The 26,085-nt window shown below is 48.3% G+C and overlaps 1 protein-coding gene across 1 annotated transcript in view; it reads left to right on the plus strand.

Annotated features, from left to right (window-relative positions):
* Window positions 1–26,085, plus strand: part of ADARB2 (adenosine deaminase RNA specific B2 (inactive)) — a 455,777-nt gene that overhangs the window by 380,116 nt on the left and 49,576 nt on the right. Inside the window, exon 4 of the mRNA XM_070601050.1 lies at window positions 8,163–8,277. Within this exon, the coding sequence (XP_070457151.1) occupies window positions 8,163–8,277 (115 nt within the window). The remainder of the gene's footprint in view (window positions 1–8,162; window positions 8,278–26,085) is intronic.

The raw sequence follows: 26,085 nt of genomic DNA on the forward strand, positions 1-26,085 counted from the left end.
GACACGCAGCATAGACCCTCTACACTGCAGTTGATTCACATGATGGTCACACTCCACCAATGAGCCACATGGAGGACATGCATCACAGGCTGTCTACACTGAAGCTAATTCACATGATGGTTCACACTCCACCAATGAGCCACATGGAGGACATACATCACAGGCTGTCTACACTGCAGCTGATTCACATGATGGTCACACTCCACCAATGAGCCACATGGAGGACATGCATCACAGGCTGTCTACACTGCAGCTGATCACATGATGGTTCACACTCCTCCAATGAGCCACATGGAGGACATGCATCACAGGCTGTCTACACTACAATTAATTCACACAATCATTGACAAATATAGAGACGTGATAACCCTTAACTGCGAAGCAGTTTGTGAGGCTTCACTGCAATAACACGCTGGAAGCGTTTAGACAGTGTCTGACAAGGGATGACCATGCAACAATGGTAGCTATAATATCCATCACCACGAGTCATAAAAAAGCAACCCCTTGTCCACAAGGGGGGGCTCTAGTATACTGTAGACATGACATAGCAGAGAAAGAAAAACTGCTTTTTCTGGTTGTACCCAAAAATGACACAGCTTCTAAGTACTACAGGGATCCATAGGAAACACGTGACCACCGTGGAAGCCTTCTCAGGGGCTGGAATTGGAACTTCGTAGAGAAAGGGACCAGGAGATCTGCTTGTCTACCTTCTGTGATGCTCAGTGGACAGAGACGGGAGACACGGGTTTAAGCCGAGCCGGGGACACGGGCCCTGAGGAAAAGGCTATTAAGTGAAGATATCAGCTGCTCATAATGTGCTGTGAGATGTCCGTGTGCTCACGGTCAGGGGAAAAGCCCTTACAATAATTCAGAGAGCGGTAATACAGTATGGCTTGGCCCACGTGCTCACAAACTGCCCCTTAAGTGCAGTAGTTTGGTGTTGAGTGAGGACGTGCTTGTCCACCCGAGGAGACTTGAGGAAATCCTTGTTGCCCACAGACATAGCCCAGAATTTAGTTTATAAAAAGAACCAGCGACTCGAGCTTGTTTTTGAGCCCTTTAGCTGCTTCCGCTGTAAACCAAGTGCCAGGTGGGGAAGAAAATCAAATTATTTCGGGGCTGATGAGTTGGGTTTGCGGTAACAAAGTTGACTGTAGGTATTCAGTCCCCAGTGATTAGAGCATAAAACATCCCCAGTGTTAAATTACACAGTAAGTATACGTTTCCCGACGTGAATTCTAAGTTTCTGTCTGGCTCCTAACACCCCACGTAATCAGCAACAACGTCATTTACATACACAAATTCAACTATGAAAAACTACGTACAGCTGCAATCTTGTATGTGATTGAGTTACAGACCCATCACCTAAAATAGCGGCCGTGCGGTGGGTGCAGGGCGTGGGGAGGGCGTGGGGAGGGCGCGAGGGGCGGGCTTTGTCGAGGAAAAGGAGGACACAGAGCAGACAGGCTCAGGTTGGGGGCGTTTCCTGGCCTTTTGCAAAGCCAAAAATCTTTAGTTTCTCAAAGACTCCTGAAAGTCTGGAAAAAGTCAACTTGAGACCCGGTACCATGTGCCCTTTGTCCTGATGGAGATGATTATTCACAGTTTCTCTTTCTTCGACTTTTAAAACCAGGTAAACTAGGGGCCATAGCTCAATGTGTACACATGCCATAAATTCTCCCTCGCGAAACCACAAGCAAGACTTTTCAAAGCAGTCTGAGGAAGCAAGGCCGGTTAAATATCAAAGAGAGACATTTTAGCCAGCTAACTAAATCTCTCTCTACGGCTTTATTAGCAAGTCCACCACTCAAAGTAAGAAAAGTCAAGGAAACCTTTGCTTTTTTCTTTTTACATTAGACTTTATAAAGTGTTAATTGAGAAATACGCTTAACATAAACGTCAAGGACCACTTAAGAAAAGAATAAAGAAAAAAGAATTATAGGGGAAAGATGCTAAAAAAAAAAAAAAAAAGTCCTGAAGGAGTATGCCTGACCAGAGGTGAGGGAGGGCAGTCACCCCGAAACCAGCATCCAGCCCTCCCACAGCCCCTGGCCGAGGACAGGGCGCCTGGGGACAACAGGCTGAGGGGTGACACCGCCGTGTACCACGGAGCCTCGTCTCAGCCCCGTGAGCAACCTGTCCTTCCCACCAGCTGTCGCTCAATTCGTCTTTCACTGAGCAGAGCCTGGCAGGGCTTAGACGGATTCTCAGAAACGGTCCAGCGGTGACGAACACCCATCCTTCCACCTGGGCGACATCAACCAACACAAAAGCAGGTGAGCATGGAGGGCTTAGTGTGTGCTTCTGTTGCGTGTTTCAACCCACAAACCACCGACAGAGATCAGACGTTCCTGAAGTAAAGCCCCAGTGATGGCTACTTAACAGCTGAAGAACGTTCTTAACCGGCAGGTGGGACTGTGCAGAGGACTGACCCATGACATTGGGGGCCCCACCACACACCCCCTCACTGAGAGCTGCCCCCAAACCTGAAGATTCCCTCACTGGGCACAGGCTAGAGGAGACCAGGTGGTCGTCTGGACCCACCACGCCTTAGGACCAGCTCTGGATCAGCTAGTCAACCAGGCCCAGCACGCCTGTCAGATCAGCTCTGGATCAGCTGGTCGTCTGGACCCACCACGCCTGTTCACGAGCTATGGGATACGGTGCAGAGTCATTTGCTATTCGTAACAAAGTACGAGGCTTTGTACACTATTTACTTTTCTTTAATTTGATTGTCAGGCTTTATTTGACTTTTTATAATAGATTCCTCTCCTTCTCTATTACTCAGAGTAAATAATGCTGTTGCTATAACCTACAACCTCAAAAACCAGTGGCTAATAGAAATAAAACCATGGTGTCAGTGGGTGGGTGACTTGGGGGCCCTGGCTCCCTCACAGCTCCACCCTTAAGGTCTCCAGTGGGATCTCTGCATCCAGCGGGGCACGAAGGGAGACAGAGAAAGGGGTGCCCCATAACCTTTAACAGCCAGATTAGTGTGTAACACCATTATCAGAGAGGCTGTCTGCTCACGTGACATGGTGATTCCTGTGTGTTATGGGCTGAATGTGTGTCCCCCCAAATTCCTTTGTTGAAGCCTGACCCTCACTGCCACTGTATTAGGAGATGGGACCTCTAAGGAGGTGGTTGAGTTAAATGAGGTCAGGAGGGTGGGGCTTGATCTAATTCTTGTGCAAGGAGACTGCAGAGAGCTCTGTCTGTCTGCACACACACTGATAAGAGGTCAGTGGGACCCACGGCAAGATGGCACTGTCTACACGGCACAAAGAGAGGCCTCAGGAGGAACCATCCCTGCTGGCACCTTGAACTTGGACTTCCAGCCTCCAGAGAGCTGTGGGAATAACTGTCTGTTGTTTAAGCCCCGTCAGTGGTATCCTGTTTCAGCCCAGTGGACTGAGACAGTGTGTTAGAGTCAGAACAGATTCTGAGAACAACTGGTGAAGAAAAAATAACCAACATTTTCCTGAAATTGTTACCCTTCACCAGCCATTTGTGTGCCTGAAAGGCCATCCTTGAGAATGTCGTTTACTCATCACTCCATTCGACGAGCATCATCGCTGTCCCCTCTGGGAGCCCACAGATTTCCAGGGCAGGACCAAGAAAACGCAGAGGAAATGCAAGCCAAGCTCCCTGCCACGCGTGTGCAGTGAAGTTGAGAGTCACGCCATTAGACGCACACAGCACCGTTGGGTATGCACACAAGACAAAATAAAATCAGTCCCCAAATGGATGTCCCACGGGCATCCCGGGACCAGCTAAACACCGAGGCTGCAGAAGGGAGAGGACCTCCAAGCACTGGAAGAAAGGTTTTTAGCGAGGACAGAATTTTAAGGCACCAGAAGTGGAGTGGAGCATAAGGGATTAAGGAACAGGTTGTGAGCTCAAACCCAGGGTCACGGGTGTGCTGGGATGGACGAAGTGTCCCACCCTGAGGGGCACGGTGACCATCCACCTTGACCCCCTGTGTGGGGCTGCCCCTGTGGCGTCCCTCCCTCCACGGGCGCTGGGCTCAGTTGCATGCGACCCTCACAGGGAGCAGCTGGCCCCAGGCTTCCTGGTGGGGTGGAGCCATTTCACAGGCTGCCTTGTGGGGCGGGGGCTGCCTCTGCTGACCAACGCCCCTGTCAGTCTCAGAGAGGACCGAGCAGCACCGTCCCCCCAGGGCCCGCGGCCCCTGCACACCCTGCCACTCGGAGTGAGCGAGGAGGCCTTCCTGTGTGGAGATGCTGAAATCCAGCTGCACCGTGCACTCCTTCTGCTTCAGCATTTCCACAAATGGCTCCATCGGGGGTGGCTGAGGCTCAGAGCTAATTAGTTCATAATGGGGCAAAGCATCCCGGGATCCAGGCCTGGGGTACCAGGGGAGCAGCTGGAGGGGCAGTCTGCCTCCTCAGTGTGACAGCATGCTCAGCCACGCTTCATTATGGAAGGGGCCCGTTCGGCTGAACCCCCAGAGAGAAGACTGCTTCTCCTCAAAACCGTCTGGAGCTGGTCCAGCCAGGAGGGTCTGAGTCAAGGCCGCTGGGTTCACATCCCGGCGCTGTGACTTGGGTGACGCTGCTTCAGTGGTTAAGGAGGACAGTACTGCAGCTTCCTGTGGATTACGGGAAATAAGGTGCGCATGGCACTGGCACGGACTCAGTCTGCTCTGCGTCTCTAAGTGAAGGACTTGGTCTCCAGGTTTCCAAATGAAATCGATTTTGGTGTATTTCATATTATTACTCAGTGGTCACATGTGGCAGATGCGAGGCGATGAATCCTGCGCCGGCAGTCTCCTTCCTCACTTGGTGGATATTCGAAAGCTCCCTTTTACAGAGAAGGAGAAAGGACCATCGATGGTATGTTTAGATACCATCTCTTTGGCACCCACGGTACGAGGACTGAGATGCCCAACACCTTGAAACGTTCCTGGAGAAACAAAGGACACGACTTCTGCCCTTGAAATCTCGGGGAAGGGAGATGCACACACGTGACGCCACTAGAAATGGACCCCAGAGAGGGCAACAACTGGGGACAAACCGTGCGCAGCCGCCCGCCCGCCAAGGGACCCGCAGGACCGCAGGTAACCCTTCTGTCCACTCCAGGCCGTGGAGCTGGCCAGAGGAGGAGAGCACGCCGCACCCCGTGACCTGAGAAACAGACGTCTGCAGAGAGAAAGGCTGTGCATCCACCCACCCCTCCAGGTGCAGCTCAGACGCAGCGCCCACGAGCCTTTCTGGATCCCTCTGCCCGGGTGGAGCCCCTCCCAGAGCGGGCGGTGCAGGGGCTGGACTCGCCGCTGGTCTTTGAAAACAACAGTGCTCCCAGGAGGGTGCTCGCCGAGGCCTCGCAGGCTCTCCAACCCTGGAGACAGCCTGGTGCTCCAGCCTCACCCCTAGCTGTGTCCCTGTGTGCAGAGGCCACGTGGGCCCCTGGTTGCTCCTCCGCCCCCTGCTCAGAGCTCCCCCACACACGGGCCTCCCCACCTAAAGGAGTAACTTAATTCTCTGTCAGAGCCCCCCCTTCACCCCGAGAACGATGAGGCATGCCCTTTCCGGTGGGCGGGCCGAGGGCGCATGAGCGCCCCCAGCCCAGCCTCCACCCCCGGCCCAGCCCCCGCCCCCGGCCCGGCCTCCACCCCCAGCGTCACGGCAGCGGTGATGACCACTGACTGTTAACCTTCCTGCTCAAATTAAGAAGTCGGGCTCCTCTAAGACATACAGAAATTAACCAAATTCAGGCATCTGAAAGGAAGAGACCCCCTTCGTGTCATAGGATGAGGGTGGAAGAGTACATGACAAGGTGCCATGGACTGAAGTCACTCCAAAAGACACGTCCACAGCCTCGCCCCAGAACCGAGACTGGGTCCTTGCAGATGAGATGAAGCTAAAGATCGTGAAGTGAGGCCTTCATCCCGCATCAGGGTGGCCCTAAATCCAATGACTGGGGTCCTTATAAGGGACAGAAGAGGAGAGACACAGAGGAGAAGCCACGTGAAGACCGAGGCAGAGATGGGAGGGAAGTGGCCACCAGCCAAGGATGCCTGGAGCCCTAGAAGCGGGGAGAGGCAGGAAGGCTCCCCCAGAGCCCGAGGGAGCCCGGCCCTGCCGGCACCTTGACTTCCGACTTCTGGCCTCCAGACCATGAGAGAGTCAACTCCTGCTGTTCTAAGCCACCCCCTGTGTGGTCGTCTGTTCCCCCAGCCCGAGGACAAGTCCCTGCCCTCTCTGGACCTCAGTTTCCAGGTCACAAAAGGACAGGACAGCCCTCCGGAGTCATCTCTAAAAGCCCGTGACTCTGTGGCCCCCATCTGAGGTGAGGCATCGCGACACAAGCAGCCTGGGTTCCTTCAGGGCCAAACACCTCCGCACACACATCCCACACCCAGCAGTCCCCAGAAGGCTGGCACACCCTCTCCATACACCCCTTCGGGGAAGCCTGATTTGTGAGGCCTCCGTCACTGATGGGGTCTCTGTGGCAGCCTTGGGAGCACAGGGAAGGGCAGGAACCCTGTGGGCAGAGGCTGGAACAGCTCCCTGCTCCGCCTCCGGGAGGCAGGCGTGAGAAAGCCTCATGTGGTTTCCACGGCAGGTTTCTGGTTTCCAGGAGGCAAACCTGTTTTCACAGGACCCTGTTTCATTGCCCGCAAGTGGGGGTTTCAAAACTGTCTATTCATCTTTCATGTCTTCATTTATCTGAGATCTATCTGTCTTTTCTGTAGCACAGCGTCCAAACTTCCCTGGTGGGAAATGAAATCCGTTCCGTCACAAAAGTGGACCATTTGCCTGCCTTGTGGATGGGTGGAGATTCGATTTGGCTACGTAGAGTCAGTCAGCACCTGCAGCACCCGGGGAAATAATAATAATGGTGATGATGGGAACAGTAATGACGAAGGGAGGAGGACAGGCTCGTTTCTGAGCCTCACCAAGTGCAAGGCGCCGAACTGAGCATTAATTCACATTAACTCATTGAATCCTCACAAGAGTGAGGTGGAGTTAGGAGGATTTCCTTATAAATTAGGAGAACGGGCCCAGGCCGACTCACACCAGGTTTCTCTGACTCCAAGGCCTGTGAAGGTGGCTGCCACTCGGCCTGCTGCCTCTTGAAGAGCAGGAACGGTGTCAGCCATGGAGCAGGCGTGATAGAGGATGGTGACGGGAAACCACATCCTCCCAGGACGCTGGCCTCGTTATTCCACGTATGCTGCTTTAACAGGGGCACCAGCCACTTTAGGAAAATTCAGCATCTAGAATTATATTAACTTGGAGTTTGTGTGTGTGCATGTATGCACTGTGTACAAGTGTCTTGCATGTGTGCACGCATGAGTGTGGATGATTTGTCTGAATGTATGTGTGCATGTATACATTGTGTGTGCCTGTGTGTACGTGTGTGTGCATGGGTGTGTGTGCTGTGTGCATTACATGTGTGTATGTGTGTGTACATATCTCTGTGTGCACATGTGTGTGTGTCTCTATGTGCATGTGTAGGTATGTGTTGTGCCCATGTGTGCATATGTGCATGAGTGTACACATGCATTACATGTGTCTTGTGGGCGTTGTGTGATAGGTGTATGGTGTGTGCATGTGTCAGTGTGTGTGTGTACATGCACCCGTGTGTGCATGTGTGTATGTATGCCCATGTGCACATGTGCAGGAACATGAAGGACGGAGGTTGTGGAGTGAGCTGCAGGAAGCCGTTCAGCCAGGAGAGTACCTGAGATGTGCGGGGTGTGGAGAAATTAGTCCTGCGACACTGAGAAGAAAGTGGGAACTGAGTGTGTGATGTGTGCAAGCACCTCTCAGCTCCTCTCAGGATTTTATCAGAGAAGTTCTCCCTGGAAGGAGCTCTGAGCTTGCTCCTCCGAGAGGCAGGCAGAGGGTGGAAGGGGACCATGTCCTGGGAAGGTCCTGCTCAAGCACAGGCAGGCTGCTGCCCAGGGGCCGAGTGGGGGCTAACTCCTCCTTTTCAGGCCCACAATCATTCAGTGTAATATCTGACTCTCCCCGAGGCCTTGGGACAGTGTGTGCAGTGCAGTGGCGGGGGCGCTGTCAGACAGGGCAAACCCCGGAGGCCACAGGCACTTGGGGACGTGGCTTGGAGAAGGAGGGGAGGACGTGCACAGCGAGGCTCAGCCATCAAAGAGGCCTGGTGCTTGTGTCTTGCAGGAATTCGCCGACTCCGTGTCCCAGCTGGTCACGCAGAAGTTCCGCGAGCTGACGGCGGGCCTGACGTCTGTGCACGCCCGCCACAAAGCGCTGGCAGGAATCGTCATGACCAAAGGTAAACGCCCCTTGTTTTTCCTGTGGGAATCCCGTCCACAAGGAGAGGGGTTTACTGTTCGCCTGATCTTGGGAGCCAAAGGATTCTCTCTTCCGGACAAAGACATGAAAAGGAGAACGCACCAGGAACAGAGATCAGAGACAGAAGTGGAGGCCCAGCAGCGTGCTGACAGTGAGGAAAGTCAGCTCCACACGGCATCTCTCCACTTCCACAGGAAAGGTGACATTGGATCTGGCCCGTCTCCTTCCGATTAGGCGTCATCCCCACACTCGCTCTCAGGAAGAACGTGCGGTGTTGGTATTTGTAAAAGCTGGAATCTGAGGTTAGGCCATGCCGCCCAGCGAGCCGCTTCTGGCTGCCGGGTGAGGCCTCCTTCTCCTCCTCCCCCATCCCACACGCGTTTCCCCTGTGCGCAGGAGGGCAGCCCATTCCAGAGAATCTACTTGACCCGAGAATTCCAAGTCCCCCCTGGGGTGCCAGCCACCCCCCAAATCCCAGTGCAGGAGACAGAAGGTGCTCCTTCCTGCCAACACGCCCCACCCCACGCTGCTCTCAGACGGATCCCATTCTCAGACACAACAATGACAGAACCGGAAGGAAGCACCCGATACCAACGGGCAAGATCATGGCCAGGTGGTGAAAAGGACGGTTGAATTTAAGCAACCAGTTTTGGTGAAAACATCTCACTACTAACCTCCTAGTAATAACCAAACAGCTAGTTGTTTGAATTCAATGGTTTCTAGTTCCACAGTTTTCCATGGGTTGGTAATGACCTCCTAGAGGTCATGGATTATCGTACAGAATAACTGATTTGGGTTAAGTTGCGCACACACACAGTCTTGCTCTGCACGTGTAACGAAGTCTACGTGTACCTGATGTCCAAAAATATTTATGTCAAAAATCAGGCAAAAGCCAGATGATGGCCACGTTTGTCTCATCCTTCTGGACCTGCAGGGTCTCCTCTGTGGTCCGACACGGGGACCGAGTGGCAGCAGAGCCACTCAGGACTCATCTCAGTTTTAGCACAAGGACAGATCACTTCCTGTCCACCTGGGGCATCTCGGTAAGATGGAAATACAGACTCCTCCTCACAATGTAATCTGGTGACTGGGGTAAAGTCTACGAAATGCTTTGAAAGGTGAAAATTACTTCACAAGGACAAAGCTCTAAGTCACAGATGATTCAGTTTCATCAATGATACCGTCCTATCTGGTGACTGCATCCCGCCCGGGACACTGACGTTTGCCCTCCTTTCATACATCTGATGACATCTGCATCTTTGCACAATAGGAAGTGTTCTCAACCGAGGGCTAGGAGTTCACTCAGTGCAGATGGTCGCTGCTGGATGCGGCTGATCTTTCATCCAGCCGGCCAGCAGCCACTAATCAGACACATCTATACACTGGGCGCCGTTCTGCCTGCACGAGGGTGCCAAGAAAAGACACAGCACCACTCCAGGACCTGACCATCCAGGGCACAGGGAGAGCCATGCCGGCAGAGATGGGTTGCTTAGGTTTGTATCCCAGCTCCACTGGCAGCTAGTGATACAACCACGGGCCAACCACCCTCTCTGGGCTCCATCTTTCCACCTTTAAAATGGGGACAAGGGTAACACCTGCCCAGGAGGGTCGTTTGAAGGTCAAATGTGTTCGTGCATAAACAGCACTTAGAAAGATGCCTGGCCCATAATACCTGCTGTCTTTAGGAATAGCACTCTCTCATTCACAAATCGCTTACTGAGTGCCTGCCATGTGCTCGCATCCTAGATTCCAGGAAAAGAGCAGAGAACAAAACAGACCACGTGCCGGCAGCATGAATCTTGTACCCTGGTGGGGAACGGGTCATAGAGAACAATTTAGATCCAACGTAAGAAGTATGAAAGAGGAATGTGCACGGAGTTGTAGGGTCACATAAACAAAACTTTGGCAAATTTTAAAATTTGGAGCCTTGCATGGATTTTTCTGCCACAGATTCCAGGATGACACAATCTAACGTAATTTGGTCTGACCCATGAGTGTGAAGGAAAGAAGGAGGGAAGAGATGGAGGGAGGGAGAGGCATCCACCATGCTGCTTCTTTATTGTGAGATATATTTCCAACCCCAGAAGCGTGCATCAGTGTCACGTGGTGAGGACTTTTTGAACATTTCCCAACTCTGAAGCTGTGATTGTCCTCTATATTTCCACTTTTCTGGGAAACTCAATTCCAGAAAGTCTTGAAAGCTGCTCTCAGACTTTCCTTGGAAAAGAGTAAAGTTTCACAAAGACTTGTGGAAGAATGGTCCTTAAAAATGGCCAGTGTGGGCACTGTCCTGTGGCCTAGTGGTTAAGTTTGGCGCACTCCGCTTTGACAGCCCAGGTTCAGTTCCCAGGCGCAGACCCACACCACTCGTTGGCAACCACGCTGTCGTGGTGACGCACATACAAAACGGAGGAAGATTGGCAACAGATGTTAGCTCAGGGTGAATCTTCCTCAGCAAAAATTAAAAAGTGGCCAGTGAATACACTGTTTTAGGTGCAGATGATTTATCTATATGAGCTAAATTTATTATATGAAAGTGAGCCTTTACAAGGTAAACTTCACTAATTAGTAATTTATGAACATTGAAGAATAAATTGCTGAAATTTACTTTCTTGTTACAAAGAGAAGATTCAATAAACGTTAATTAAACAGAGATTAGGGAGAAATGTGAAAAATTATTAATATAAATATTTTTAAATATTTGCTTAAGTTGATGTGCCATTTACTCTTCCTTGTAATTCAGTTATTCAAGCAAATGCCTCTGAAACTCTAAGATGGGGTGATGTGTCTTACTCTGGTTGCTGTATGTAAATTACAATGTTACAAAATTAAATCACTTTAAAATAAGACATGATTCAATTGCCCTCTCCACTTTTAGGTGGGATGCCAATTCATCCACATCAATTAGCTCATATAAAGTCATTTTCATTTATGACGCTGAGACCATTTTGTAGCTGTTATAAGAAACATGATAAGAAAAAAGTATACTTAAGAGCAGAATAGTTTTTACTTTCATCAAAATAATGCAGTCATATGGTAAAAATTCACACAGAGGAGAATTTATGAATGAAAACATTTTCCCACACTCTCCTTGTTTCCCTTTACTCCTCAGAGGCAGCCTTTTTTTTGTTGAGGAAGATTAGCCCTGAGCTAACATCTACCACAAATCCTCCTCTTTTTGCTGAGGAAGACTGGCCCTGAGCTAACATCTGTGCCCATCCTCCTGTGCTTTATATGTGTGATGCCTGCCACAGCATGGCTTGACAAGCGGTGCATAGGTCCAACCCCAAGATCCAAACCGGCGAACCCCGGGCCACCAAAGCGGAACGTGCAAACTTAACCACTGTGCCAACAGGCTGGCCCTGAGGCAGCCATTTCTAATCATTTTTAATTTTTGCTCTCCTGACTCTAAATACTGCATTGGTTCCATATGTCTAGATTTTCAATTTCAAATAGTATCTGTTGACTCGCACTATTAATATGTGATACTTTTTTATTTTTCATTAATTTGTAATATTTGTGATGTTAGATAATATACTTAAACCTTTATTTCTTATATTACCAAATTTAGCTGGTGCACCTTCACTTCCTGTTCTCTAAATCCAGGATGGTAGCCCCCAGCCTCATCCTCCCTAGCCAATTTCTCTCCACTGTAAGCGTATTTTTACATTATCGTAACGGTTGGTATTTATATTCTAGTCTAGAGCATAATTAACTGGTTCTGTATTTTGTCTGTCCTGTGAGTCTAAGAGTTGAGAATTGTTAGAGAGTACCTACGCGGTCAGGACACCGCGGAGCGGGGCAGTGAGCTGGAATTCCAGCTGGCGCTGGGTCAGTGGAATGTCTCTCCTGAAAGAGAACAGCCTGGCGTCCGGGTCACGCAGATTCTTGATGCTTCCATCTCTAGCTAACAACCGTGTTACCTTTAAGCCTGATTCAAAATTGTAGCTAGACTTTGTTAAAGAGCTTTTGAAATATTGTGTTTTCCAGAATACCAATTTTCTTTTTTCTTACTTGAAAAAACGAGAATGTGCGTTTGGTGTGTGTGCTGAATTATGTAGCCGCTAAGTCATCAAGTCCATAAGCAGACCCACTTCCTTCCCCTGTGGAGCCCCTGACGCTGGCCCGTGTGCCTGCACTTCCAGCCGGGACCACAGCATCAGCATCTTTCTCATCTCTTCTCACCTGATAGAGGGCATCCCCAAGAAACAGCCTTTAAAACGTGGGAGTAGAAACTGAATACTCTGGGATTGCAAACAGTTTTGATTTGGTTCTCATGCTACTGAAAGGGAGGGATTCTAGGCTTGCAAGTAGTTTCCCTCAGTATTTTGAGGGGCTTTTTCCATTATCTCTTATCTAACGCTTCCCACTAGAAACCTTACGTCTGACTGACATCATGATCACAGTGATCGCCCCCCCACCGCCCTAGGAGGGGAAAGGGTCGTTCTTTAACTTGAATGTTTTGTAATTTCCTAGGAATGGGTTTAGGTGTGAGCCACGCCCCTTCCCTGATACATATAAGCTGTTTATTTGTGTATTTTTCCTCATATCATTGCTTGAATAACTTCCTTCCTTCACACACATTTTTGTTGAATTTTCCATGTTCTGAATTAATCCCGTCTTAGTGTCAGTCTACCCTTTACTCTGCGTTCTTGGAAATTTCCTAAATTTTTCTGACAGCTCTTCAGCTGCCCCTCTTTCCCCAATTTTTGCAATCTGCATTTATCATTCGAGACCTTGCCTTGCTCTCAGCTTCCTCCTTTCTCAAGGACACTCTTCTTGTTTTACAGACGTGATGTCTCCTCAGATTTTTCCGAGGCGGCTTGTCAGCAAATTCCTAAGTTCTCCTCTTCTGTCTGGTTGGAGGGACTCCTCCGTGATGAATGCTTTCTTTATTTATTTTCGGTCTTTCTCTCTTATCCTGTTTATGATTTTTGTCGAATATTCACATCTGCGAGTAAAACATTAAAAGGATTGTTACAACCACCGGGCACGATTTCCAGTTTTTCCGACAGGCTCCCTCCCGAATGGAAAGGCTGCCTGGTCCCTCTGTTTCAATCAGCAGGTGCCCCCTTAAGACAGGAAAGTGGGAGCTAGTCATACTCAAGAGACCGCCTGATGCCAAGTGAGGAAAGCCTTCAGACCCCCTAACTTTTCTCAGGCAGTTCCTGCAACTCCTTCAGAGTCAGACTCTCCATTCTTCATCCTGAGAGGAAGTTTCCAGGTCAAGAGTTCTCTCCAAGGAGCAGGGGCTGGGCAACGGGGGCAGCCACTTATGAAGTCATTCGATGACCCCATTTCAGACGCAGGCTCCTCCTGCCTTGGTACCTTCTCTGGGCTCAGCCTCGGACACCAGCTCCTCCTGACAGGTGTCGGTGCTGGAATCCTCTCCACTGCACTCCTCCACATCCTCCCTGACCTTACCCCTTCCAGGGGACCGTCGAAAGCTGTCAGGCTGTCCCCCCACCACCCCAAAGTTACAGATCTGCTCCCTCTGGAGCCCGTTCACTTCCGTGGGGTCCAGGAAGGGAGGAGAGCAGACGAGCTTGCTCACCCCGGTCTCCCGAACCAGAAATCTGGATGTTACTTAGCCAAGTTGGCAAGCTACAGCTTCATCAAGAAAGTCTGGTGTTTCCATGAGAAAGTGACTCTTGAAGAGGCGGTTAATAATGATGATTTTCACTTGATATGTAAATTTATAATTCTGATAACGCTTTCCCACACACTAATCAAATTGATTGCTACAACCCCGAGAAGTGAGAAAGGCCAGAATCTTTAATATCGCTTTTGAGAAATACAGATGCCAAGACCAAGAGGCAAAGTGACTTTCCTAAAGTTAAAGGGGACGCGGAACTAAAATGTGGGATCAAGGATGGTCATCCTTCCTGCTCGAGGTCCCCTCAGACGCGCATCAAGGTGTGGTGCTGAGGATGCAAGAACTGTTCATGTTCTTTCTAAGTTTTTAAAATAAATAACCAGTAAGGAGCTCCCTAGAGTATATTTTCAGAAGTTTGTTTGAACCTGTCTGTTGCCAACCTGACCTGAAAAACATATTCAGAAGCTGTGGCCTTGACACATATTCCCTCCTGTTGAAGCTGACGCGCGGCTGTAATCACTCCACAAACGCCTGGGATCTATAAGCACCCTGGGAAGACGCATGTCTCTTGAGGACAGGGCAGGGACGGAAAGCTGAACTTCCTGAAAACAGCCCAGAACAGCTCTGCTCAGGACGTCAAACCCTTCTGGGCAAAGCGGGCAGGCTTGTCTTCTTGGGAAAAACCTGAAAGTGACAGTCACTTCAACAACAGATCAGTAGTAATTGTCCCCAGCCGTGAAACGCAGAGTGTGTTCTGCTGCGTGCATTTTGCTCTGAACCTAAAACGGCCACATGAGGTAAAGAAACCTGCTTTGCGTGTCCACCCGGGGCTCTGGCGTGAATAACACGTCATCCATGGGGTCAGACCAGGTGAAGCTGGTGTTTACACCCTATTTTCCCATTTGCACCTGGTAAGTCCTCACAGATTAAATGCAGTTGGGACTTCTCTTTCCAGGGGAGGCGCGCTCACAACTGCTCGTCTCCACGGAGGCCTTGTGGAGGCCGAGTACAGGGAGTTTATTCCCAATATTCCAAGACCTCTTTCTTTCCATTTCCCCCCCCACCCCAAATGACTGGCAGTGACTCTAGGCATAAAGTTAAAAGCAGAGTCTTTTTATTTACACCCAGTAGGCCATGGGAAGATGAGCAAGAACAAATGAACTAGACGAAAACCCTAAACGGAACCCTCACGCTGAGACGAAAGATGGTGAACGATCATCCGGATTTCAAGGAATTGATGGTAATAACGGCTAAGTGGGGAGAGAACTGTGGAGCCGAGGAGAGGTCTCCACCGCATGTTCCTGTACATTAAGATTCACGGGGCCGTCATCTCGCACAGTAAGGAATATGGTGGACAACTGATTTTCAATCTTTGGTTTCAACTGTTACATTTTAACCCCAAAACACAGGATAGATTTTACTACCGACCCTTACGTAGCACGAACGCTGACTTTTTATACTAAACGTCCCTCATTAAAATGCAGGGGAAAAGAATGCCAGTCACCGCGTGGACATTTGGCCCACCCCAAGTGCAGGGGGCAAAACACGTTCTACGTTTCACACCTGGGAAAAGTCACCAACGTTCCGTTGCTGAAGTAATTGTCGTTTGCACCCTGACCCCACTGCCGGCTCATTTGGAGGTAAACGGCAGTTTAGTCTAGAATCGCTCACAAGGTGCTGACCAGTGCCGCCAGGACTGAACTAGCTAAGGAGACGGCTAAACTTACTTCTTCTCAGTCAGGAGGTGCACACAAGGAAAGCTACAAAAGGGACGAAGACGAGATTTTTGCTGCCTTCTTTTCAGATCACATATCCCCATCAGAGCTGTTCAAATACTCATGCGTTTTTCTGATCGTTAAGTCATAACCCAGCACTGAATTGTCCGAAAGATTTCACTAGGGGAAAAAAACCCAACACTATTTTCTCTCAAAGCAATAAAACTAAACTTGTCTTTATTCTAGTCCCTTAAATTGTCATCTTTTTTAATGAAAACATAACGCTAAGCCTGTCGCTGTAAGAATAAAGAGAAAAGACACCAACATCTAGTGTTTGTCTATGAGCCAGGATCGTCGTCAGTGTTTCGAAGAGGTTCTTATAAACAAGGCAAAATACTCCCCTGTTCTCCCTGATGGTGAACGTCAGCTTGTAACTCCGGTTACGCAAGCTTGTGAAAGAGACAGAGAGAGGAAGGAAGGAAGGAGGAAGGACTGTTGCACGTCATCCGTCTGCAGGAGGAGTTCATCCTCTCTGACCGGCCCCGACAGCGTGGCTGCAGGGAGAACAAACATATTCTGAACGGTTTAGATGAATTAACAAGCAACTGCGCACTGGGCAGGGCAGTCTTCCTCAGAGGAAAGAGGAGGATTGGTGGTGGATGTTAGCTCAGGGCTAATCTTCCTCAAAAAAAAAAAAAAGGAAAAAAAAAAATGTGCACTGAGCAAAGCTGCACCCTTTGAAGCACTTCGTATTTTCAAATCTTGCACTTAGCTCATGGTTTACAGTCCTTTCTTAGCCAGTTGACCCCATATTCAAATTTTCCAGCTTTCTCCATCTGCATTAGATAATATTGAAGGGCAGCTCCATGGTCAGTATTGGGGGAGCAGATGGTGCTGTCCTTGGACGCTTCCAAGGCAGAATGGGTGACACACTAATGGAACCCAGAGTCTATGGTTCATCAGCAAAATGAGGCCCCTTGCTTCCTGCCCAACACTTCACAACCACCCGACGGGTCCTCACTCCCGCCTGTCCGTCCGGGAGCACCTTCACCAGATCCCGTCTGCCTCCTCTGTGTCGGGCTCACAAGTGCTTCAGAGAGGAGCTCTGGAGATGGCACCACCGCGAGCTCAGGAAGGGAGTGGTCACCAGTGGTAAACAGCCAAGCTCCCAGGGTCAGAACCCTTAGGGCTAAAGTGAGGGAAGGAAGGAGTAGCTCGAAGGGCAGGAGTCTCAGCCTGGGGGCCATCCCTGATGGTTGTCAGCTAAAGGGTAGGCAGCAGTCCCACAAGTCAGGAGAGGAGAAGATCAGAGAGGGGCAGGGGAAAGGGGGCAGCCAGCCCCTCTAACATCAGTGCACATCTGTACCCTTGGCCATCAACCAAAGAGTGTCTTTGCTAACCAACCAGATGGCCACCAGCCCTTTGAGCCAAAGGTAATTCGCACACCTCGGCCACGCAAAGCCTCGACTGTATCAGGAGGTTGGCAGTGAGGGGCACGTCGGACAGCACAGAATGCACAGGGCCCGGATGAGGATTCCCTCTGAACCCCTTCAAATAGGATCCCCATCTTCCTTCTCAAAAACGGAGAACAAGAGAGAACAGAAACGAGAACATCAAGTGATTGCGTATGGATGAGGAAAGCACTTCACTTAAATGGTTAGCCCCATGCATGATTCATGAGTTCTGGCTTCACACGCTCATTATGTCTGGTTTTAGCTCCAGCGAGGCGATCTTGTCAGTCAGTCTCAGTGGAAGAAAAGAGAAGACTGCTTATCACTCACATCAGGCGTTTCCTATTTGTTCCTTTGATCTAAAAGAATGAGTTACTAATGGGGCGAAGTGCGTGCCCGGCCCAACCCAAATGGGAAGATAAATAGATTTTTCAATCTATTAATTGCAAAGAGTTCCTTGTCATCCCGCTTGCTTGCATGGAGGATGAGGGAGGGATGAATATATTTACTAACTGTAACACCACTGTGTTTATACCCAGGGAAGCCCGGTGCAGTGCTGGTGTTGGGGCCATAACTGATAACGTCCTTGGAGGTTGATCTGGTCCCCTTGCAGCAATAATGTATATCTTGTACAGCCTTGAATTTCATGCATCCCAAAGCTGTATCAATTAGGAATGAATTCCAGCTGCAGGAAATAAGATGGCTGATTAGCAGTGTCTTTAACAGATCGCCCTTGTATTAGTCTCACAAAACCAGTGGGCTGGACGCCAGCAGCTGCTGGCTCGGGTCAGGCTCTCGATGGTTTCAGCCTCTGCACTTCTCCTGGCTTTTGTCACCTTCCATCCCAAACTGCTGCGGGTCCCGCTCTCAGCTCAGCCCCCTTCAGGGCCAGGGAAAGAAGGGGGTGTCCTGCAGACTCCTGTTGACCAGAACTTGGCTTTTCAGTCTCAATGGCAGAACCAGGTGAGGCAGGAGGGCCTGGAACCTGTGATCTATAAACCACCCGAGGGGCCGGCCTGGTGGCATAGTGCTTAAGTTCTCATGCTCTCCTTTGGCAACCTGGGGTTCACAGGTTCGGATCCTGGGTGCAGACCTACATGTGCTCATCAGCCATGCTGTGGTGGCATCCCACATACAAAATAGAGGAGGATTAGCACAGATGTTAGCTCAGTGACAATCTTCCTCACCAAAAAGACAAAAGAAAAAACCAACTGAAAGCAAGCACTTTCCCCCATCTCCTTCCACCCCCAAATGCCCCTTGCTACTGTGTTATAACATTGAACAATAACCGAGTTATTAGCGCTCATCAGAAGAGAGTAGAAAGGTCATGGGGGCACGACATACGACTACAGTGGGTCTGCCTGATCCCCAACCCCGAAGTGTTCAACTTGGAGAAGTTGGGTTTGTTTATTAGGGAAGTTGTGTCAGACGCACTGTTGTCATGTAGACAAAGCCAAGTCCAATGGCTGAAACAAGATTGTCACCCGCTCTGTGTTGGCTCCAGAGACCCCGCCTGACCCTGCCCTCCCACAGGGGGCCCAGCATGTGTATGACTCCCCGTGAGTCTCAGACACACGTGTGTTGTGGGGTGGATGGCCTGGAGACCCGTGGGGAGCAGCCTGAGATTCTGGAAGGGAGCTGGAGAAGCTCTTGCCAAGAAGGTCTGCTCTGAGTGTGGGGAAACGGCCGAGGTGGGTGACAGCAGCTGCGAGGACCAGGGAGAAGAGACGTAGATGGAAGAGAAAGCGCTGGGCCCCACAGTGAGAGCCGAGGGTGCTGCTCTGCCTTGCAGTCTGGATGGCAGGGAGAGGTGCAGTCTGGTCTGTCTCCCCTTGGCATCCCCGGGCAGCAGCCCCAGCTCAGCCTCTATTCCTCTGAACCAGAAGGGCCGCCCTGCTCGGTCTGCAGACTGAAGCCTGTCCCCTCTGCCATGCCCCCTCCACAGCCTGTCCACGTCCCTCGGAACCAGCCTGGTCATTCAATGATCTTTCAACACTGTCTTTGGTTCCCAGTCACTTATAAGACTTACCTTGACTCCTCCCGTCACCCATCCTTTTGGAAGGTGTCCGCAGATCTGTGCCAGCCATCATCACGGTGAGGACTTCTCTCTCCATGTGCCTGCCTCCCTCCCTGGCTGTCAGGATAGGGTGACAAAAGGGACTTTGGAACTTCACAGTTTGCATCCTCATTCTCTCATTCTCATTCTCAAATAAATTAGGTGTTCGGTACATGTTGAATGAATGCTTGAATGCATGAATGAAAAAGATAAAAAGTATGCCCTGAGATTATAATGTAGGAGCTCTCAGTGAGGACTCATCCTGAATTTTGGTTTTGCCTATAGCCTGGTGCCATAGTCAGATTTATTTTTAAGAGGTGCTCAAACATGCTGTGTTTATCAGCTGCTTCAAACCAGCCCTCTTGCTCTCATATGAAGAACGCGTGCTTTATGGTCAATATAAGTCATAAAAGATCACGTGGTTTTCTATGTCATTCTAGCAATAGGAGTCATAGAAAAAGGTCTGGTTGTGAATAAGAGAAACAAATATATGCAGTACTAATAGCTAGAAATCATGGCACTTTTGCTGGATAACAGGCATGTGGTAAACACTTGACACAATTTTCTTTAATCCTCAGAAAACTTGATAGAACCACAACTAGAAGGACCTCAACTAAGCTATACAACTATGTACCGGGGGATTTGGGGACATAAAGTGGAAAAAAAAAAAGACTTGATGGCACTAGTGTTATCCCCATTTTCCAGACGAGACAACAGAGAAGCTCACTTGACCAAAGTCTCAGGTAAGTAGCAGAAACAGGGCTATCTGACTCCAGAACTTGTGCCCTGGCGCGGGTTGGGGTCTGCCCACCGTGCCTGGAGGTCTGCCATCCTTTACAGACGTGTCATCAACCACAACGTAACACACAAAACTTTGCACGTAGCTTACTGTCCCCCCAAAGTCAACGTATTTGCAACGTTGAGAGAATAGGAGCCCCGGGGGGCGCTGGTATCTTCTGATTGGTGGAGACGGCCATCAACCAAGACCCTGGTGAGAGAAAAATCTCCCGTCAAAAGTAATTGTTCTCTTCAGTCTTAGTCCGGTCACGCGCCTCGCAGTCCAGATGGGCCTGAGCCGACACTTCCAAATCACTTGATTTCAAACTAATTAGAGCAAATTTAGAAAAGAGAAACAGAACTTAGAAGAGGAAGGAACTTATTCACAAGAAAAGACTGAAAATCAAACAGACTTTGACCAAATAATGAGTAGAAGTGAAACCGCAGGAAATTCCCTGCAAATATTCCGAGGATGCCAACCACAGGAAAGCTGGGAGCCTTGAAAGACAGAATGAGTGAGGGGATGAAACTGGGCAGAAGATCATTTAGGCGGACGATTGAGGAAGGTCCCTAACGCTGAGCTAGAACGTTGTGGAAGAGCCTTCGTCCCTCAAGGGGAGCCGTGGAAACCCTATAACTTGAGTCGTCAAACTCAATGCACACAGCGCTGGAAAACAGGGAGGCAGAGTTAATTATACACCCCACCCTGGGGCAGGCTGCATATGGGGTAAATACCATTCCTTTATGTCTTTAAGTTCTGTAGTTTGATATTTGTTTCTTTGATGCCTGTTGACATATTTTACCTTCAGTTTTATTCTTAGAAATTCAGTAGTTGTTTTCCTCTAAAATCAGGTGTAGTATTGTGAAAATTCTATTCAAAGGGTCTGAGGAGGCTAAGAATTGCTTAGTCCCAGTTAAATGGATAAAAGCAGCTTCCGAGAGACTGCCTGAAGTGTGGGGGGTGGGGTGCCCTGGGGAGAAGCCCACCAAATTGGAGGTTCACTGCGTCGGATGTAGACCAACTTGAGAACAAGCCGGCCCAGTCACCTTCTCACGTCCTCAGAAACAGTGGGAGAGAGAGTGGGTGGGGTGACTCCTTCAGAAGAGCAAACAGACCAGTTCTCTGGGCTGAAGAGGATAATGCAGGAGGCCAGCCAGAGAGAGGCGTCCACTCTTTACCGGGCACGTTCTTCGGCTGTGTTTGCAGGCAGCAACCTGAACGATGAGGTAACGTTTCCCTCCGGGATGAAGTGCACGCGAGCTTGGTTACCACTTATGAAGAGCTGGGGACCCCCCAGGCTCAGGGTCCCCCAGCTGCAGCCGAAAACCACTGCATGTGCGGCACCTCTGGGATGCCTGCACCTGCCCACATGAGGCTGGGCAAGGGCACGGAAGCAAAACACAGGTCCTCGCACTACCTGCTGCGCTGTGAGCAAGAACGCCCTTTGTCTCTGGCCCAGGAATCTCCTGTCTTCCACCAGCATCTGTGAGGCAGTAACAGGCTGAGTTCTCAGCTTGTATGCAGGGTCGAACCCCAGAGCCGGACAGATACCCTTCCCAACACATTCACACATGCTAAGGAGGTGCACATGTGGTCTTATCTTCCCCTTTCCAAGGCCAAAGGTAGGATATCACACACATGGCTCCAAGTCTTGCTTTTTTGATGTAACAATGTATCCAGAAATCTTCATATACCTATAGAGAATTTCTCCTCTCTGTCTTGTAGCTGCACAGGAGCCCAGTGACAGATGTCCTGTGCTTTTCCAGTCCCCGATTGATGGACACTTAGGTCATCTCTATTATTTCGCTATTGCAAACATTGCTGTAGTAAATAGCTTTGTACATACATCATTTTAACACATGTGCAGATATATGGGTAAGATAAATTCCCAGAAAGAGAACTGAGCCAAAGGGCATATGCATTTGTAATCTGATACTGTTAAATTATCCATTGGATGTCTCTCTCTGTATATATTCCTGCCTGCTATTTATTAGAGTAGGTGTTTCTCCACAGCCTTTCCAACCGTACATTAATAAGCTTTTGGATGTTTACCAATCTGACAGGCGAAGAATTATGTCTCATTGTATATTCATGATGATGTATATTTTTATCATTGAGGTTGAATGTTTTTCCATATATTTAAGAACCGTTTGTATCTTCTTCCTGTGAAATGTTTTTATCTAGCCTCTTCCCATTATTCTATTGAGGTTTCTTTTTCTTAAAAGTTCTTCATACATTTGAGAGAGAGTGCTTTGTTTGTGATATAAATTGCAGTTTTTCCCAGTTTTTAATTGTCTTTTTTACTGTCTTTAAGATGTTTTTCCATGCAGTAATATTTTTTATTTTTATGCATTTGAATTTGACAATTGTTACTGCTTTGGGACTTTGAGTTATAATTAGAAAGGCTTTTTACCCACCAAATTTATAAACAGATTATCCCACATTTTCTCCTAGTGCATTTACAACTTCTTTGTTTGTTTGTTTAATCAACCAAAGTCCACAGTTTATATTAGGGTTCACTCTTGGTGGTGTACATTCTATGGGTTTGGACAAATGTATAATGACAGGTATCCATCATTGTCGGATCATACAGAGTAGTTTCACGGCCCTAAAAATCCTCTGTTCTCCCCCTATTTATGCCTCCTCCCCCCAACCCCTGACAGCCACTGATCTTTTTACTGTCTCCATTGGTGTGTCTTTTCCAGAATGTCATGTAGTCGGAATCATACAGGATGGAGCCTTTTCAGAAAGGCTTCTTTCACTTACTAATATGCGTTTAAGGTTTCTCCATGTCTTTTCATGGCTTGATAGCTCATTTCTTTTTAACACTGAATAATATTCCATTGTCTGGATGAACCATAGTTTATCCACTCACCTACTGAAGGGCATCTTGGTTGCTGCCAAGTTTGGGCAGTTATGCATAAAGCTGTTGTAAACATTGTATGCAGTTCACTTTTTTGCATCTAAACCTTTGACCCATTTGGAATTTATCCTGGTGCGTGGTAGGAAGTAAAGATTCAATTTGATTTTTCAGACGGCTCTTCAGTTGCTAGACACCACTAATGGAATAGTCTGTCTACACTGCAGGTTTGGGGTATTATTACCTTTATTCTGTACTAAATTCCTGTATGAGCTTGGGTCAGTTTCTGGACTCTCTGCTTTGTTCCGCTTGTCCCAGTTCACCATCAGTACCACGGTGACTCATTATTGAGCCTTTATGACCTGCTTGATATCTACTAGGGTTTGTCTCCTCGTGTTGGTCTTCTTTTTTTTATTGAAGTATAATTTACATACAATATTATATTAGTTCCAGGGGTACAACATAGTGATTCGATATTTTTGTACATTACGAAATGACAATCACGTTAAGGCCAGCTACCATCTGTCACCATACAATGTTATTACAATATCGCTGACTATACTCCGTATGCTGTACATCACATCCTCATGACGTATTTATTTTATAACTGGAAGTTTGTACTTCTTCATACCTTTCACCTGTTTTGTCCATCCCCTCAATACCCTCTCCTCTGGCGACCACCAGTTTGTTTTCTGTATCTATTAGTCTGTTTCTTTTTTGTTTGCTCATTTGTTTTGTTTTTTAGGTTCCACATGTAAGTGAAATCATACAGTATTTGTCTTTCTCTTTCCGACTTATTTCACTTAGCTTAATGCCCTCTAGGTCCATCCATATTGTTGCAAATGGCAAGATTTCATTCTTTTTAATGGCTGAGTAGTACTCCGTTGTGTATATAAATCACTTCTTCTTTATCCTCTCATCTGTTGATGGACACTTGGGTTGTTTCGTTATCTCAGCTATTGTGAATAAGGCTGTAATGAACACCAGGGTTCATGTATCTCTTCGAGTTAGTGTTTTCATTTTCTTCAGATAATTACCCAAAAGTGGAATTGCTGGATCACGTGGTAGCTCTACTTTTAGTTTTTGAGGCACCTCCATACTGTTTTCCATAGCGGCTGCACCAATTTACATGCCCACCAACAGTGCAGAAGTGTTCTCTTTTCCCCACATCCTCGCCAACTCTTGTTGTGTCTTATCTTTTTGATAATAGCCATTCTGACAGGTGGAAGGTGATATCTCATTGTGGTTTTATTTCTTTTTCAGAATTTCCTAGGTTACCCATTAGAATCAGCTTGCATGGTTCAAAAATAAATAAAACAAAACCACACTTTTGCACCAGTGTCTTGGTCAACAACAAAGCCCCATGACTGTTCCTCCTGGAATCACGTTTACCTTGTCAGTCAATGGAGAGAGGACACGTGCAGTCGAATCTTCCCATGCAAGAATGTGCCATGTCTTTCTATTTGTTCAAGTCTTGTTGATGTCTTTAGTAGGGTTTTAACATTTTATTCATACAATTCTCGCTCATAACTTGTTAAGCTTATTCCTATTATCTTGTTTGCTGCTACTACAAAGGGAGCCATTTCTCTCTGGTTGTCTTGTGTACATGAAAGCTATTGATTTCTGTACGTTCACTTTGTACTCTATCACCTATCAACTCTCTTACTGTTTCCAGCAGCGTTTCAACTGGGTTCTCTGGAAGTTTCCATGTATACAGTCACAGCGTGTTCAATGATTGTGTCACCTGCTCCCGTCCAAGTGTCGTACCTCTGATTTCCTTCTCCTGTTACTATGGCTAATAGCCTCGGTAGATGTCAAATAAAGGGTCATAGTGGGCCTCTTCGCCAAAACCCTGAATGTGTAGAAATTCCTCTAGTGTTTCCTATCAAGCACGATGCTGGGGGTGTGTGTGTGTGTGTCTGTGTGTGTGTGTGTGTATACTCACATCGGAAGACATCCATCTATTCTAGTTTATTGAGTTTTTATCAAAAGTAGTTGTTGGATTTTGTCAGGTGGCTTCTCAGTATCTGTGTTTATGGTCGTATTTTTGCATTTTAATTTTTTTAATGTCTTCCACTTTTGCATTTCTGGAATAAACCCACCTTGTAGTGACTACGGTATTGCTCTGTTCATCTGCTGCTTGGTGGCTTGTATTTCATTCGGAATCTTCAATAGCCATAGCTGAGCGCCATCTGCAGTTGTCTTTCTGTATGGTCTCCGTCAGGTGGACGGATCAATAATATAGGCATTTCGTAACAAAGCAATTTGAAGGCTTTCCTCATCTTTATATGGTCTGGAACAGTTTAAATCACCTTGAAATTGTCTGCTACTGAAGGTCAGTAGAATTCTCCCACAAAGCTAACTGGGCTTGGGGCTTCGGGAGAAGGAGCTCTTTGATCACTTTTTCTACTTATTCTATAGAAATTAGTATGTATGTATTTTCTGTAACTATTTCTCATGTTGTCCTACAAGATAAATTTTACTCTCAAAAGCCATTTTATGGGAAAAGAGATGACCAATAACCACTATGTACCCAGTCCCACTTCTGTGCAGATTTGCAATAGATGCCGTTGGTGCCACACACGGGCCCTCGCTGCCTGCTGCCCCCGCCCCACTGGTGGGAGCCGCTCAGCACCAAGCAGACTGACCCCCTGGCACCCTGCGTATTCCAGCGCTTTCTGTCATTTCAGCCTGAGACTAGACTTAGGGAAGCCCCCTCCTTGCCTTGCTTCTTCCCCATCCTAGCCTGTTTCTATGACTCTCTTCCAAGTTCCTCCAGAGAGAACTCCCTCATAAATCACTGCCTGAGGATCCCAACTTGGCCTCTGGTCCAGGGAGCCCGTGTCTGGAGTCCACCCCCAGGCCCCTCTCTCTCATCCACATACAGTCTGCGTGTGGCACTCATGCACTATCTATCACACGGCACCTTATGTTGCAGACAGTTCTGTTTTGTGTCATCCCCCTGAATGCATGCTAAGTTCTCTGAAGGACAGGGCCGTGTCTTCGATATCTCGACGTCTCCTGCTTCACTTAGCAAGGTACTGAGATTAACAGAAAGTGAATAAACAAACAACGCATTTCTTGGGCCACATAATTGTCCTGAATGTGGCGGAACTGGAGTCAAGCCGAGTGAGGATTAATGAGGTAACAGGAGAGCAGTTTCTCTTTCTACAGATCTAATTTCCATGGAAAATCAAAAGGGAGACTCAGACCGGAGCCTCAAGAAGCAACTCTCAGCTGTCTATGCTAAGTTACATGCATGTGCACGGACATCTGGATATTGAACAACTTTGAGAAATAATTATAAACGTTATTTTCCATTTCTCTAAATA

The sequence above is a fragment of the Equus przewalskii genome, chromosome 30, assembly GCF_037783145.1.
Source record: "Equus przewalskii isolate Varuska chromosome 30, EquPr2, whole genome shotgun sequence".
NCBI classification, from domain to species: Eukaryota; Metazoa; Chordata; class Mammalia; order Perissodactyla; family Equidae; genus Equus; species Equus przewalskii.